Source organism: Zophobas morio, unplaced genomic scaffold, assembly GCF_036711695.1.
Source record: "Zophobas morio isolate AGI-343-1 ecotype UQ-CSIRO unplaced genomic scaffold, CSIRO_AGI_Zmor_V1 ptg000024l, whole genome shotgun sequence".
NCBI lineage: Eukaryota > Metazoa > Arthropoda > Insecta > Coleoptera > Tenebrionidae > Zophobas > Zophobas morio.
The window spans coordinates 8672204-8687130 of record NW_026972129.1 but is presented as its reverse complement, the minus strand read 5'-3'; the positions used below and the strand labels follow the sequence as shown (position 1 = coordinate 8687130).

General features: G+C 32.0%; 1 protein-coding gene across 4 annotated transcripts; it reads right to left on the bottom strand.

The window, feature by feature from the left end:
• Positions 1 to 3210: 3210 nt before the first annotated feature.
• On the bottom strand, positions 3211 to 5998 carry LOC135135193 (uncharacterized). 4 transcript variants are annotated; one of them, XM_064064200.1, is made up of 8 exons: positions 5847 to 5998; positions 5644 to 5724; positions 5446 to 5595; positions 5286 to 5384; positions 4358 to 5234; positions 4012 to 4306; positions 3800 to 3963; positions 3211 to 3556 (listed from the first exon to the last, which is right to left on the bottom strand). In XM_064064200.1, the coding sequence occupies exons 1-8, from the start codon at positions 5902 to 5904 to the stop codon at positions 3244 to 3246; spliced, it is 2037 nt and encodes a 678-aa protein (XP_063920270.1). In that variant the 5' UTR covers positions 5905 to 5998; the 3' UTR covers positions 3211 to 3243. The 4 variants fall into 4 exon arrangements, with proteins under 4 accessions (XP_063920270.1, XP_063920267.1, XP_063920269.1 ...); XM_064064197.1 differs by having other exon boundaries at positions 4358 to 5384; XM_064064199.1 differs by having other exon boundaries at positions 4367 to 5384.
• Between the last annotated feature and the right edge of the window lie 8929 nt (positions 5999 to 14927).

The following is a 14927-nucleotide window of genomic DNA, read 5'->3' as shown; positions in this document are numbered from 1 at the left end:
AACTTTAGAAAGGCAAATGAAAATTTTAAGTATTTGCCACCATATAAAGACAAATATAAAATTCTAACTTTCATGGCTTCTTTTTCTGCTATTGCCAGCGAGTCCCCTCTTCTTCGTATACGAACCCACTGCAATAAACGATAAATTAACTTAAATTTTCTTAACGCCCATTCTTAAAAACGATGAAGGTCAACATTAAAAAATTAGATTTAGACACACAGTATTTACAAATATTAAACAGAAAAAGGTTTTATTAAAAACAGAAAAAATCATCAGGTTATTGACACTTCTGTTTTAAAAAAAGTGGTCTAAGGATATATTTAAATAAAATTTGTTTCATTCCTGAGATTCGACCAGTCTTAAAACACACTTTTAAAAAAATTACTTTGTAATTTTTAGTAAGATTAGTGATTTTAATAAATAATTTAAATACAGATAATGCAAGGTTAGGCATAACGTTACCATCTACTACAAATTTTAAAATACTTAAATTTATAGAACAGGTACAGTTCGAACTTAAAATATTAACCGCAAATTCATTCAAAAATGTTTGCTAAATATTTCTCTTTTTCAAAAATGATTTTAAAATATGATCTAAAACTCTTCTGCTTATAGACTTTAAAATTTTCAGTTACTAAAAAGAAGCCACCATGCTAAAAATTTCAGTACACGTTCAGTGCAGGTAACAAAGAAACACATTTTTTCACTTTAAAGGGCTTGATACAATAAAAATTCGATTGTTAGTTGGAATCAGTAATATTCATTTAGTACTATGTGTAAAATTTAGTCAAAATTAGAAATGGATTCTGAAACGTCACAGAAAATTGTAATTTTAGAATACATAATATGAAAACTCATGTAAAACTACGATTTACAGTTACTACTTATTAATGAATAAAAATTTAAATTTAATGACAAATTTTAAAAAAAAATTTTCAGTTCATCTACCAACTATAAAGTAAAAATTGTAGCTTAAAAACGAACTGTGTCGATAAAGAAAACAAAGTCGAGTTTTTTTTTTTGTGAACGCTGGTGTTTCTGCTACTCGGTCGGACTGATATGAATTATTGAAACTTGGTTTACTTTTTCAATATTTAACATTTACAATTGTTAAATTGTATTTAAAATGATGAACAATGAGCTTAGTTTCAACAAATGTACCTATATTTATTAAAGTTACTCAAATTTGCTTAAAATACCTAATTCTGGTTATACAGAGTTAAATAAAAAATCTGAATAACTCTACAACAAACGGATAAATAAGCGTGATAGCAATATTTACCCTTTAAGTCCGGACTTCCTTCCCTTCTGCGCCGATCCCTGAACATCCCTCACGGGCTCACGGCACATTTTATTTTAACACAGAAATAAATTATTTTTAACAAAATTAAATCATATGAAGAAACCACGTTGCGAACCGGACACACTCTCCAAAGTCAAAAATGTACTGTGCCAAAACTCATTTAATTTCGTTGCGCAACATGAAGTAACAAAATATTTCACCGCACTTCTTATCAGAGATTTTTTGTTAAACTTTTAATTGACTCAGTATAGAGCAAATAAATGTCTATTAAATTATTGAAAACGTTTTCTACAAATAAAGCAAAGTTCTCAGGTTTTATGGGTGAACTGAATACTTAATACGAAAATCTGCTGACAATTCGTCAAAAACAAGTGGCAGTAAACTGTTTACTTACATAACGGTGTTTTTGGGTATAAACTCAATCCTTAGCAAATCCAAGAAAATTGAAAATAATATCATTAATTAAAACTGATGAAAATAATTTTTACTGCAAAAATCAGAATACATTTTATAAATATTAACAAATTAAATTAAATGTAATGAGTTTATTGTCAGGCGGTGCAAAGTAATAACATGTAAGTGAGTTTTTAGAAAATTGGCCTAATGTGATTTAGACAGAACTTCCACTTCCCTCGCCCCTAAAGGTGCAGTCCGACAAGTTCCGTTTCTTTAAAGATCCCTTTTTTTGGTGATAATTTTCTATAAATTAAAAAATATATATATATAAATAATAAGAGTCACGGTTCAAAAAAAAACTTTCTCTAATATATGCGTTTCAAACGCGGGACCTCCGAGTTACAAAGCGGAGACGCCGTCTCATCGGCCATTGATGTAATAAATTAATAATAATTCATGTGCCGCTCAAACTAGTATAAAATTTTATACAATTTGGATTTTTTTTCGAAAATCTGGATGGCAAGGGTAAAAAATCAATGCGGATGCATTAACTACAAGTGTAGGAGAATGTTATTTTATAAAATTGAAATGACGCTTTGACGCTTACTAAAAAAATGTGGAGACATTATCAAATTGTTGGAGGGGACGATTAACGAAATTTTAGTTAGCGTTGTACCATTTACATGATATTCGTAATATAATTACATGCAAAGTTTGACAACAATCGATCCAGTAGTTTCGGTCTAATAAAAATCAAGACAGATAACAGACAAACAGACAGACAGACAGATGGAAATGAGAGACCACATTTTTCCTATTGTAGGGGTCATGAGATGTCGAAAAAATATAAAAGTAGCAAGTCGTACGATGGACTCGATTACAATACTTCGCTCGGAAAGTAAAAATAGAAAAAAAAATCTGGTACCTGAAAGGTGGCAAATTAACATGCATGAAAAATATGTGTCAGATATGACAGAAAAAAAAAACACGTCAATCAGGCATGGTAGCCAATAAAAAAAAAGAAATAAAAATGGCCAACCAAAGAACCAAGGTCTTAATAGATCGTGAATATATATAATATACCGTGCGACTATCGTACTATTAATGGTTGTAACAATTTTTTGTCAATTTTGAATTATTAGTAGCAATGTTAGTATATGTATATCTATGGTCAATTTGACAATCGGGTATGCTATCAAAAATTTTAAAAATGTTGCCAACCTGAAAAAAATCATATCTTATTATAATACCGACAGAACAACAAAAAACACAATTAAAGACAATCATGAATTTTGAAGGTTGCAACTCAAACTTTCAAAATACGCTTAATCCGACAAGATGAAAATTTTGAAAATTCTATTAAAGACAAATCTTAAAAATCCCTAGCTGTTGTTGATCGTGATTCTTATTGCTGTCTCGATGTCATATTTTCTGTTTATTACATTTTCTCTATGAGTGACAATTCAGCTACTTAGTGGGTGTATTAAATGTTGAATAATAAGATACAAACATATTATTGACATTTTAATAAAGAGCTTTAGATTTTATTTTTTTTTATAATGGGTCTGAAAATGCTGGACACGTTGGAGGAGTTTGTTTAAAAGTTGTGCGGTTGCGATGTTTTTGCATCCATTGAATTTTGTTTGCTGTGATTTAATAGAAACATTTTCTCTGCTCGTACGTTCTTTCAGGGTTTTAACTTGCTGTTTTAAAGCTAGTACTTCTTTATACAGAGACATAACCATAATAATTTCTTCTTCCTTACTATTCAGTTCTTTATCTAAAGTTTCCAATTGTTTTAAGACTTCTGGATGTGCATTTCCTCTCTCTGTTTTTTTCGCTAACTCGTCATATGTTCTGTAAAAAATAATATATGAATTAAAGTTATTCACTAAAATAGCAAAAAAGGAAAACTTGGGTCAAGAGGAGATTTCCTTAGCAAGTAGGTAAATATGTATGAAGTAAAGAAAATTGTTCAGAAAATTCCGACCCCCATCTATAAGCTATAGGTGTCAAGTTTTAGAAGAATTTTTCTTCTAAAATATAGATACACATTGGAACTAACGAAATATCCACTTTAATTTTGAAATTTATTCTTACGATGTCATTTTTTCAAATTCTTCGTGGAGTTTTCCTAAAACTTCTTTTAACTTTTTTTCTTTATTTTGCAGTGGAGTAGGCTCTGATTCTTCACCACCACCTCTATTATCTATTTTTTGTTCTTTAATTTCAACGGAAGTTACTGGTGGTACAGTGCAAAATTGCTGCAGACAACGTAATAGAAGAAAATATTAGTTTCGTATTTATTTTACCTTGGAGTTTTTAGAAATAGTGTTATTAAACTTGTTGACGATTTGCTGGAATCCCACACCTTTAGAAACTACACAAGTACATCGTTTTTCATCTGTATTAGCGCTCCAGACAGTCTGTTTACGATTCTTTACTTTAACATCACCAGATGGTCCTGTTATTATTAGAGATTGTGTGTCGGGGGATGGAATGTCTTCAATTTCTTCTGGTTCTTCTATAATTTCTTGTGGAATAGTTTTTGCTATTTCTTGCAACTGTTGATAATTAACGGCACTTCTGTTTAAAGGGCATTGTAAACTGCGAACGAACTAATTGCGTAAGAAACGATTGCTGTAAAGTGTGATTTACCAGAGAGACCTTGTTGCTATACTGGAAACTAGGAAAGGAAACTGATTTTGTTCTCGTTTGCCTGCCGCTAAACCAATGTTGTAAGCAAGTGTAGGAGATAATCTTCCAACTGGTTGATTACTTTTAACCATACTCATTACTTGCTGAATGTTAATGCCAATATTGTGACTGGGCGATGTAGAAGTGACAGGACAGAATGGTATCGTCTTTATATTAAATGAATTCATGTAGTACTTTGCTGCTTGTTTCATTCTAGAAGAAATTGTTGGTTGTGTGTAATTTTTATAACTACTGCTAACGATTTCTTGATTATCATTTTCATTTCGCTCAATTTTGAGTGGTGGGATTAAATTAACATCCGTTTCGGCTTTTTTGGATTTTGATGAATTTCTCTGTTTGGGGATGTCGCTGTCACTAGATTTGGTTTCTTTGACTGCTGTATTGTGATATATTTCAACTAAGTCAGCATGTTGTGGCGTGTACCTACGAATGGAACTGTATGTGTCTTGTGATGGGTCACAATCAAGTACTCGATGTTTTGAATTTAAAACCATTTTTCTGCTACGTGTTGTCATTATTGGAACGCCTGTTTTAGGAGCATTTACTTGAATATCGCTTCCTATCGTATGTCGTTTCTCTATCGAAAGTTTGATGGGTGTTCTTTTTGTTTTCTTTAAATTAGTTGATGAAGTTATTGACACAACTTTAGGTTTGCTTTTTCTGAGATAAAATTTTGCCTTGGATCTAACACGAATTGATTGCTTCGATTTTGTATTAATTTTGACTTCTTCAACTCCATGTAGTGGATCTTCCACATTCTCTAATTGCTCAGAAATTTTTTCATCCAATTTTTTGTGAATTTCTGGTTGGCTAAATTCTTTCAAACCTATAGGTTTTGTAATTCCTGCGAAAATATTGTTTATTGTACCTAATGCAGCGCCGGTGTGATCAGTCCTAATTGCCTGCGAGTTTTGTCGCACCTTTTTCGTCGATTTCATAAAATTATAGTTTTTCATGTCGAGCATCCCTATATAAGGTTCCAAACATATGAAATCAGGACTGAACAAATATATTTATGCGTAAATTACCAACTGGTTTCATTAGGCTAGCGTCAGCAGATCGAGCTGTGGAATTTCTCGCAGCTTCACTTTGATTGTTGTACATTATTCTCATCCTTTCAAGTTGTCCTTTCAGTTGAGAGCACTTGTTTTCCGCAGAGGAGACCATTGTTTCGTACCCTACAAAATAATAATAATTGCAAGAATTATAAATATCAACCACATTACGTAGAAGCTGCTGATTATCTTCACATTGTGATGGAGTATGTTCTAAATTCATATTGTCCACTGTTTTGTTTTCTACAACATCTGTTATGTTTAGTATAAGAATGCCTTGAACTCAGAAAAATAGTAAATTTACTTGACGAAGAATTTTGTTTTTAAAAGTAAAATAATGTAGGTAGTTATTTTACAGTTCCATATAGACTCACCTTTTTTAGACGTATGTTCTGTGGACAAATTCTTAGCAGAATAACACTCTCCACTCATTTTTTGTGTATACAGAACATTAGTGTTTTACAATTTGTACTTTACTACAAACAATTCACAATTCTAAAAAAATGTTTCAAAATAATTGTGACATATAAATGTGTCAAAACTTCAAGGGCATCTTAGTTTGAAAATTTTTTTCCCTGAAATTTACTGCAACAGAGCATATTAAAAAAGAACATGGAAACTTCCGTTTTTTTAATTCCACTGAGTTAGCGAATACTATCTTACTCGCTTATTACTGATTTGTGATTATTCATTAATTATACAGTGACTTTGATTGGTACATACAGTAATAAAACAAAAACAATTCACTAAATTCACATAAATTTTTATTATTTTTGGAACTGGGAAATTTGACATTAAAATAAAAAAAAATCTCAAGAACATACAGTTTTCATGATACAGTCGTATTACAAAAGTTCTCAACGTTTAGAAAATAGAGGGAGGATTTATCCACTTTTATGTTTAAACGAGTTTCGTGAGGATTTTTCCGAAGTGGTAGTAATTGATGATTGAACACACTGGTAGTGTAGTGAAAAAAAGGGAGCTGCTAGAAAACGAGTTGAAAGTGAACATAAGAAAAACATCTTAGTTACGGTACAAACCATTTAACAAAAATTGGTCGAAAGTTGTTTCGACATAACTTCCCTCGCTCCTGGAGTACAGTGAAACATATCTAGCATTTTCGGGTTGAGTTTTTTCTTTACACAATTCTGTGATGAGTCATCAACATGTTTGCAAGGTCATGTACATATCTCAACATTGGTGCAGTGTAATACTAAAAATATATAGTGTTGTATTCCAAAAATGTCCTGGAAAAATTCCTGATTTAATCAATAAAATAAATTCACTCATTCATTAATTTTTTTGGGCCACCTGTATAAATAAACCTAAAAAATACGAATACAATGATAAATCACAAGTAAAAACTCATCATATTTTGCACATTCTGGGTAGAATTTATTTGGCAAAATTTTGACATGATGTCATCAATATTTTGGGGGAATAAACAAATAAATTTTGATTAACAATTTGCCATGCTTACAATAACTTTAAAACGTCTGCAAGATTTCAAAGTATTCAGTTTTGCAATTCTTGATTTATTCAATAAAATAAATAGACTGATTCATTAATTTTTTTGAGTCATCCTGCTTAAGCAAATCTAAAAACTTTCAATGCAGTAATAAATTACTAAATTAGAAGTATATACTGACCATAGTTTGCATATTTTAGACAGGATATATTCGGCAAAATTTTAAACTGACGTCATCAATTTTTTGGAGGGGATAATTAAATATATTTTAATTAAACATTTATTATGCTTACCATAACTGTAAAACATCTGCAAGATTACAAAGCATTCGGTTTTGCACATTCAAAATTAAATTGCAAAATGTTGTTTATAATTTTGATTTTTTTTTTTTTCGAAAATCTGGACGTTTCGGGTAAAAACTCAATACGGAATCATAAACTACATGTTATTTCATGCAATTTAAAACTCATTTACTATGCACAATTTTGAAGTGACGTCATCACATTATTGGCGAGGATGATTAAACAAATTTTGGTTAGCGTTTTGCTATTTACATGACATTCCTAAATACAAAATTTGACAACTATCGGTCTAGTACTTTCGGGGACTATCTGTCTAATAAAAATCGGGACGGCAGGCGGACAGACAAACAGACAAACGGAGAGACAGACGGACAGACAGACGGACAGACGGGTAGACAGATGAAAATGGGGACCTATTCCTTCTTTCTGTAGGTGTCCTGAGAGGTCGAGAAAACGTAAGTAAACAGTCGGCCGACGGACTTGATTACAATACTTCCTTTGTTTAGGCTCAGGAAGCTAAAAGTAGTGTACTTGGTTCCAGGACAATCTTGATGACAAAACTTTAGATATGGTTTTATTTACCCGGATACGTGAACTCATAAGTAATGGAGATTGACATTCCTAATTTTATCAGAGAAGCTCCCTTCCATTGCCCGAAGATAGATCTTTGGGTGGCTCTTTCACAAAGAAGAATAGTTAGCCCCATCTTTTTTAAGGATCTATTCATTTTGAAAGGCAGTAAAACAATATTTTACAACAGCTAGAATAATGCCCGACCACATGTAGCTCGAAACACCTTCCACCAAGTCCGTATGATATTATTCCTCTTGAATACTTTCTGTTTGTGATGTTATAAAACACCATTTTGAAGACACCAGTACATATTCTGCAAGATTTACAACGAAACGTTATCGAAAAATGCATCTCACCTTTTACAAAAAGTTTTGATGGCATGAAGAGTGTTGCACCTTGTATTGAAGAAGAAGGTGGATATTGTCAGCATCTTCTGTCGTTCTGTTGAAGTCAGAATTTAACTGGAAGCGCTTACTGGATCAGCGCGAAAATGTGCAAAATATTATGAGCCTATACTTATGATTTATCATTTCTTTCATATTTTTAGGATTCCACATAAAGGGTGATTAAAAAAAGATAAGGGGTGAAATCAGTAACTGCAAAATGGAATGTTTTTGAAATCTTGCAGATGTTTGAAGATTATCGCAAGCATAGTAAATTTTTAATTAAAATATATCTCACCCCATTGTTTCTTGACAACATTTTGTTCGATTGTGGCTTAACTAATATATTTTAATCCTCTGTTTAGAGGCGACAAACTCATTCAAATCAAACTTGTTTATATCTGACATTCTTCTGATGAATAAACATAAACATTTGTTATTGCCGAGAGGTCATTTTCAGTTAATGAGCGTAAGCTAAGGAAGTATAGCAATCAAGTCCATTAGGCGACTTGGTACTGTCATATTTTCTCGACGTTACATTAAATCCTAGACAGGACCATAGTTAGGGGGAGCCCAAGGGAGGCTAAGCATCCCCAAAGAAAAAGTTTTGCTTTCCCTAGTCCTAGACAAGTTATAATTAACCCATTATTAGTTACAACATAGAAAATCAACGTTTTAACTTTACATACATATCTTTATTTTAACTTATAAGGGTTATCTATCATAAAAAAAATAAAATTCGCAAAATGAAATCTTATAATTTTTCGAAATTGATGTACTGTACTTCATGGGCAAGGAAAGCTCTGTCGAAATAATCTTAGACCAATTTTTTTTAATGGAAATCCCTCCTTTTTTAGTGTACTGGAAAATATTGATTGCTGAACGTCACTTTACAACATCGCGTAACATCGTTCTCCAACAACAGCCTGCTGTTTGTAGTAGCAAATTGAAATTTCGTGTTTCATGACCTCTGTCGTGCACTGAGTCAGTGCTTGTTTGCATTTTTTTTCAAAGTCACCCTTACTCAATATGTCTCAGTAAGGTCGTAGGTCAGGCTAGCACAATTCTCAATTTTCTACTGCAAGTAATTCCAAGAACTTGAAGAAGTATCTAGTTATACGTTAACCTGATATTCAGCGGTTTTGCTAATATACATATTATACAGTACATATCACGTGAGTAATATATTTTTTTTTAATTTGAAAGTCATATACTTTTAATTATAGCAATAGATTTGTGATTGATTAAAATAATTCAGGACGTCAAAAAAATGAACAGTTCTTGAAAAGTGTTATTTGCGTTTATTTAAATCACACAAATTGAAACAAAAATTTTACTGGTTGACGCTTCATTAAAGGAAGAAAAACTTCTTTAATTATTTACACCATATTAAAGAGGATATTAAAAGACGCAATAAGTTGTTTACAAGAACATTCATGGAAGATCAGCTAATCAAGCTATTTCAAGAACGTTAAACAAATACAAAATCGATCACACAAAAATTCGTTGAGTTTCCTTATCCTATCTGAAACTTTTCTTATGTAACATACTCGTAACATGTTACACAAGAAAATTAAATTAAAAAAGTTCTAAAAAAAATGTGCCCAGTAAAGTAGTCGTCAATACAGGGTGTTATTGAAAGGTACGTATAACAAAATTGACAGTTTTTCGCGGACTCTAAGAAATCTGAAAAATTGATTTTGTTATAAAAATTTGAAGGGGAAAATTAACCCTTATCCAACCTTTTTAGACGCTACTGAAGGATAAATAGGTAAAATTAATTTATTTTAGTAAATCCTAGCAACTGTAACAATAATAATCTAATCAATGCATATCATTACTTGGTCTTAGTACCCGTAATGATAGAAGTCTTGCCTGAATGCCGGTCATTTCCGGGTCAGTGGTGAGTCTTAAATAAAAAATAAGAGACCTTTTTGTTGCTATAGAAACGAAAGATGACCTTTTTATCAGAGGCGTACAACGAATTTGGACATACATGTTAATAATTTTTATCTCTGAAAGGCGAACACTTTTACCTGAACTTTTTTTTACTTTTAGCACCTATACTTCTAGAACAATTGCCGATTTTATTTTGTACGTACCCTTCAATAACACGTTGTATATACCGAATGCTGCCTGAGGCGCGGTCGTGCTGTCACTTATTGAAGTGATCAGGACGGTTGTAATTTTTATTACTCTCCACTTATGGGCCCGTCCGGAACAGGGATGTATTCAAAAAAATTTCTAAGCAAGTTAAATGCTCCTACCGCTGATACATCTCGCGTTCAAAACAATGTTTGGGCACAGCATATCTCTTATTTAAGTACTACCCTGTACTAACTGAATGACACGCGGCATCCGGCCCAAATTTATGGCATCTATAAGCTGTGGTTAGGGGTTTATTGAGCGCTTGAGGCGTTCAGCTTATTGTGACGGCTACTTTATATACCTACTATTCTTATTTAGGAAACAAAAGTTTCCGCAGAAACTTAAATTTACTTTCTAACGAGTTGTCAGTTGAAAGAGTCATCAAGTTGACGTTGCTTTTTTGATGAAAGGAAACGTAGCAAAAAACACATGTGTTTTATTAATCCGTACTGTTGTATATAACTGACATTTCCACGTTGTCAGCCGTCATTGATTAAATTTTAGGTTAATTGTAGACATTCTTTACAATTTTTACAAAAAGTCAAGTCAACTTGATGACTTTTTCAACCAAAGACCCGATATGAATTATGTTAGCACAGTAACCACGAAACTTGTTGGATGCCCATAGCCCAGTCTTCAAGTTTTAAGAACAATTAATATGCAAATATGCGTTCACAGATACATGTTTGGTAACCAACATGTTACCAATTTAAATTCTCAGGTATACTTAAGGCTGTTGCGGAAACGTATAGTGCCTAGACTTAGAGTCTTGTTTCCCAGTTACCAAAGTCGGGAGTTACCAGCAGAAACGATTTGGTTTCAACAAGACGGTGCTCCATCCCTGTTTGGACGTCAAATGCAGTAGTACTGAAATGAAACTTTTCCTAGCAGATGGACAGGCTGAAGAACTACTACTGAGTGGCCTGCCAGGTCACCGAATTTGACACCACTTGACTTTTTTTGTGGGGCTATTTGAAATTGCTAAGATTCATCCAGAAATTCTCATTAACTCACTACAAAATTTTATTCAGCGTCTTTTTTACTGCCAGGAAGTAAATGGAAAGCATTTTGAGCATCTTTTGTAAGAAAACAGAAGTTTAATTTTTGTTTCGGTTGTATTGGTTTATTTATTTAATTATTGTTGCATAATTTATTTTGCTATTTCTATCAAAAGAAAGTACGATTGTGCTATATCAATGAATTCAGAAAAGAACCTCTATTCAAATATGCATAACCTGGTAATTGTTGCACTTTCGGATTTCAAATGTTGACATTTGCTAACAGTACTACGTGTTTGTGATATCAGTATTTTTCTGTAAACAAGAGATCAGTAAAAATACGTGCTAAATAAAAATAGAATTTTAGGAAAAATTTAAAAGTACGAGGGGCGTTCAATGTATTCTCGGTATCTGGTATTTCTGATTAAGATTTGGGTAAGCCGAAAAGATCATGTCCACGGTTTTTTGGGACTCAAGGGTAATTTTGCTAATTGAATTGACGAAAAAAGGGGAAATCATAAACGCACAAGCTTACGCAACAACTCTGAGTAATTTAAAGGGAGCAATTCAAGAAAAAATGCGGGAAAATGACCGCAGGAGTTTTGCTGGTTCATGACAACGCGCCAATTCACACGGCGCGCATTTGCAAAGCGATTTTCCGATGATGAAGAGGTGAAGGGAGCAATAAATGCGCATTTTGACGACCAGGAAGAAAATTATTTTTTTACAGGTATTGAAAAGTTAGTTCACAGATCTCACAAGTGTATCGGTGTTATGGGAGATGATATTGAAAAATAAAATTTTATTTAAATTTCTGTGCGATTCCCTTCATAGTGATACCGAGAATACATTGAACTCCCCTCGTAGTGTGGATTTTTAGTGCTGGAGGTGTCTACTTACAGATTTTTAAAACACACATTTACTGAAACGCGAGTTCAGTATTAAAGAGAATTTAAAAATAAAGTTCATTCTCAAAGGCATGGCACATTTTAACATTTCAATTTTTACAAACTTTATTCCTGTCCACATACCAATAAAACCCCAAATTAAATTCTAGATATATAATAAGAAATTAACAATCTCATATTTACTATTAGGCAAACTCCTTTAATTCTATGGAAGTAACTGTTTTTTTTTTTCAACGAATGGAATAAGATTTTAAATGTCATTTCTCGTTTTATGGATATGTACTGAGAGACATCTAGTATTGATGATGCAATATTTACTGCTAATGAATGTGAATGTGTAGGAGGTCAGACTGTCGCAAATGCTTATTGGACTCCAGACTGATGCACGGCCTAATTTGCATAAACATTTGTCACCAACTTCAAAATTCTCGTTTCAATTTCATATGAACAAATTAATACAGTTCCCACGTATCACAAGTGATTGCTGTTCCTGTTTCAACTCCCTCACAGACATCACTACCAAGCATCAAGAAAAACTTTTAAAATAAAAAATTCGTTTAATGTTATTTAGACAGAACTTCCCTCGCACATAAAGTACAATAAAAGCATCTTCTTCAAGAAATTTTGAAATTCAATTTTGCGAATTACATTTTTTTATGATAACCCTTATAACAAAATAAGGACGTGTGTGTATTAAAGTATTGGTAAAGAAGCATACTATGCGTTTGTTTCAAATGGGTTTTTCCACAACAAAATTTTGTAATGGCGTCATCAACATTTTAGCAAAGACGCGTATATAAATTTGAATTATTTTGAATAGGTGCCTCATTTACTATTTTTTTTGAATCAGCAATCTACAGCACATAAATGCCTTGATAAACCACAAGCATAGATTCATACTATTTTGCATATTTTGATACGATTCATTTGGCAAAATTCTGAAATAACATCACCTATTTCGTCTTCATGATTTTGACAGTTGGAGTCCCGCAAGGGTTTCACGTAGGACTTTTACTTGTTTTACTTTTTATTAATGATGTAAATACAGCTTTTTGAAATTGTGTTCCTTACTTTTGTAGATGATCTTAAACTCTTTTAACGTATTCTTAAAGTTCATGAGTGTGCAAAGTAATTAGATTCTCTATGAATAAAGTTCTTCTTATTTTATAAAAGATAAAAAAACTGGGGGATCTACATTCGATAAATGACATAGAAATTATCTTTTCCTCTAAACTTAACTTTAGCATTCATGGCGACAACATTATTAACAAAGACAATAACTGTTTAGGATTTCGTACCCAATAAAATGCATTTAACAATCTCTGAATGTTTATGGTCTTGTATTGTTCATCAATTTGGTTCCTATACCATGCAGGAGAAAATACAAAAGCGTTTATTTAAATTTTGATTATAATACCAATGACTGTTACACAAATCTTCTGAGTTAGGTGTATCGTTTTTAAGGGCTCATCATAATTATTTTCATCTTTGTCTTTTACTTAAAATCTTAAACAATTTGTGTAATTGTCTTAACATTTTGACAACGTTTGCCTTGAATTTAGTCCCGCCGGACTTTAGAGATTCAATTTTATTTAATGTGCCTTAAGTAATAGGAGTATCACCACGATATTGAATTCTTCAGTGTTTCGTGTTATGTATTTAAACATAATGTAAAATCTGTTATTAATAGGTATGTGATTTCAACCTTAATTTGTAAAATGGTTCAACCGTGAATAAAGCATTATTATTAATATAAAAAAAGTTGTCCTTTCTAAATTAAAATTCTGTATTATTATTTTATCGCTCCTAAAAATCCACTCTTATACTTACAGAGCGTAAACTAAAGAAGTATTGCAACATGGTTCATCGGACGACTGGCTACCTCATCTTCTCGAACATTTGAGAATATAGTAATGTTGCGCGCGCTTATACATATTCAATAATAATAAAAAGAGAATTATAAAGCAATATTGAGAACATTTTGATCCATTGTATGTAGCTTATTTAATAACATAGGTCTGCATTTGAACTTTCGTAAAATTATGTTGTATTTAATTGCCAATTCTTATGTAGGTATCGTATTTTTAGGTGCTGAATCCTAATATGTAGTATACATTTTGCTACATCACCTAAAGATTTTTCACAAAAATGCTTCGATTTTTTTTTAACTAATAAATTATTTACAGGCCACCCTGGTGTTAACTTATTTTTTATGAATCATCAGTAAATTCAAATCCAGGCCAGGAATTCGAGTCAAAACGTTTTCGAGCTAAAACACAGGGTTTCTCTTTTGTGATGTGCACGTCAGCATTAACTTTCATAAAGACGACACAAAGATGAACCTACTATAAAATATGTTTATTTATTTTGGATAATTTTTCACTTTCAGTGAATTTTTGCAAAGTCTGAAACTTCGATTTGGTAATGGGTTTACGGTCAGTGTGAGTTTGATTGAAAAAAGTTACCATCAATCTTCACTTGTAGAATTGAAGTTTGTGTTTAAAATAATGAATGATGATTGCCGTCTGGTATAGTTTTTGACGTGGTGTGTACATCAAGAAACAAATGACTAGCTCTCCGAAGCTAACAAAGTTTCTTGGTAATAAGATTTCAAAAAATTTACTTTGTGGTTTTGATCAGAGATACACAAATTTTATATCATCCATTACAGAAAA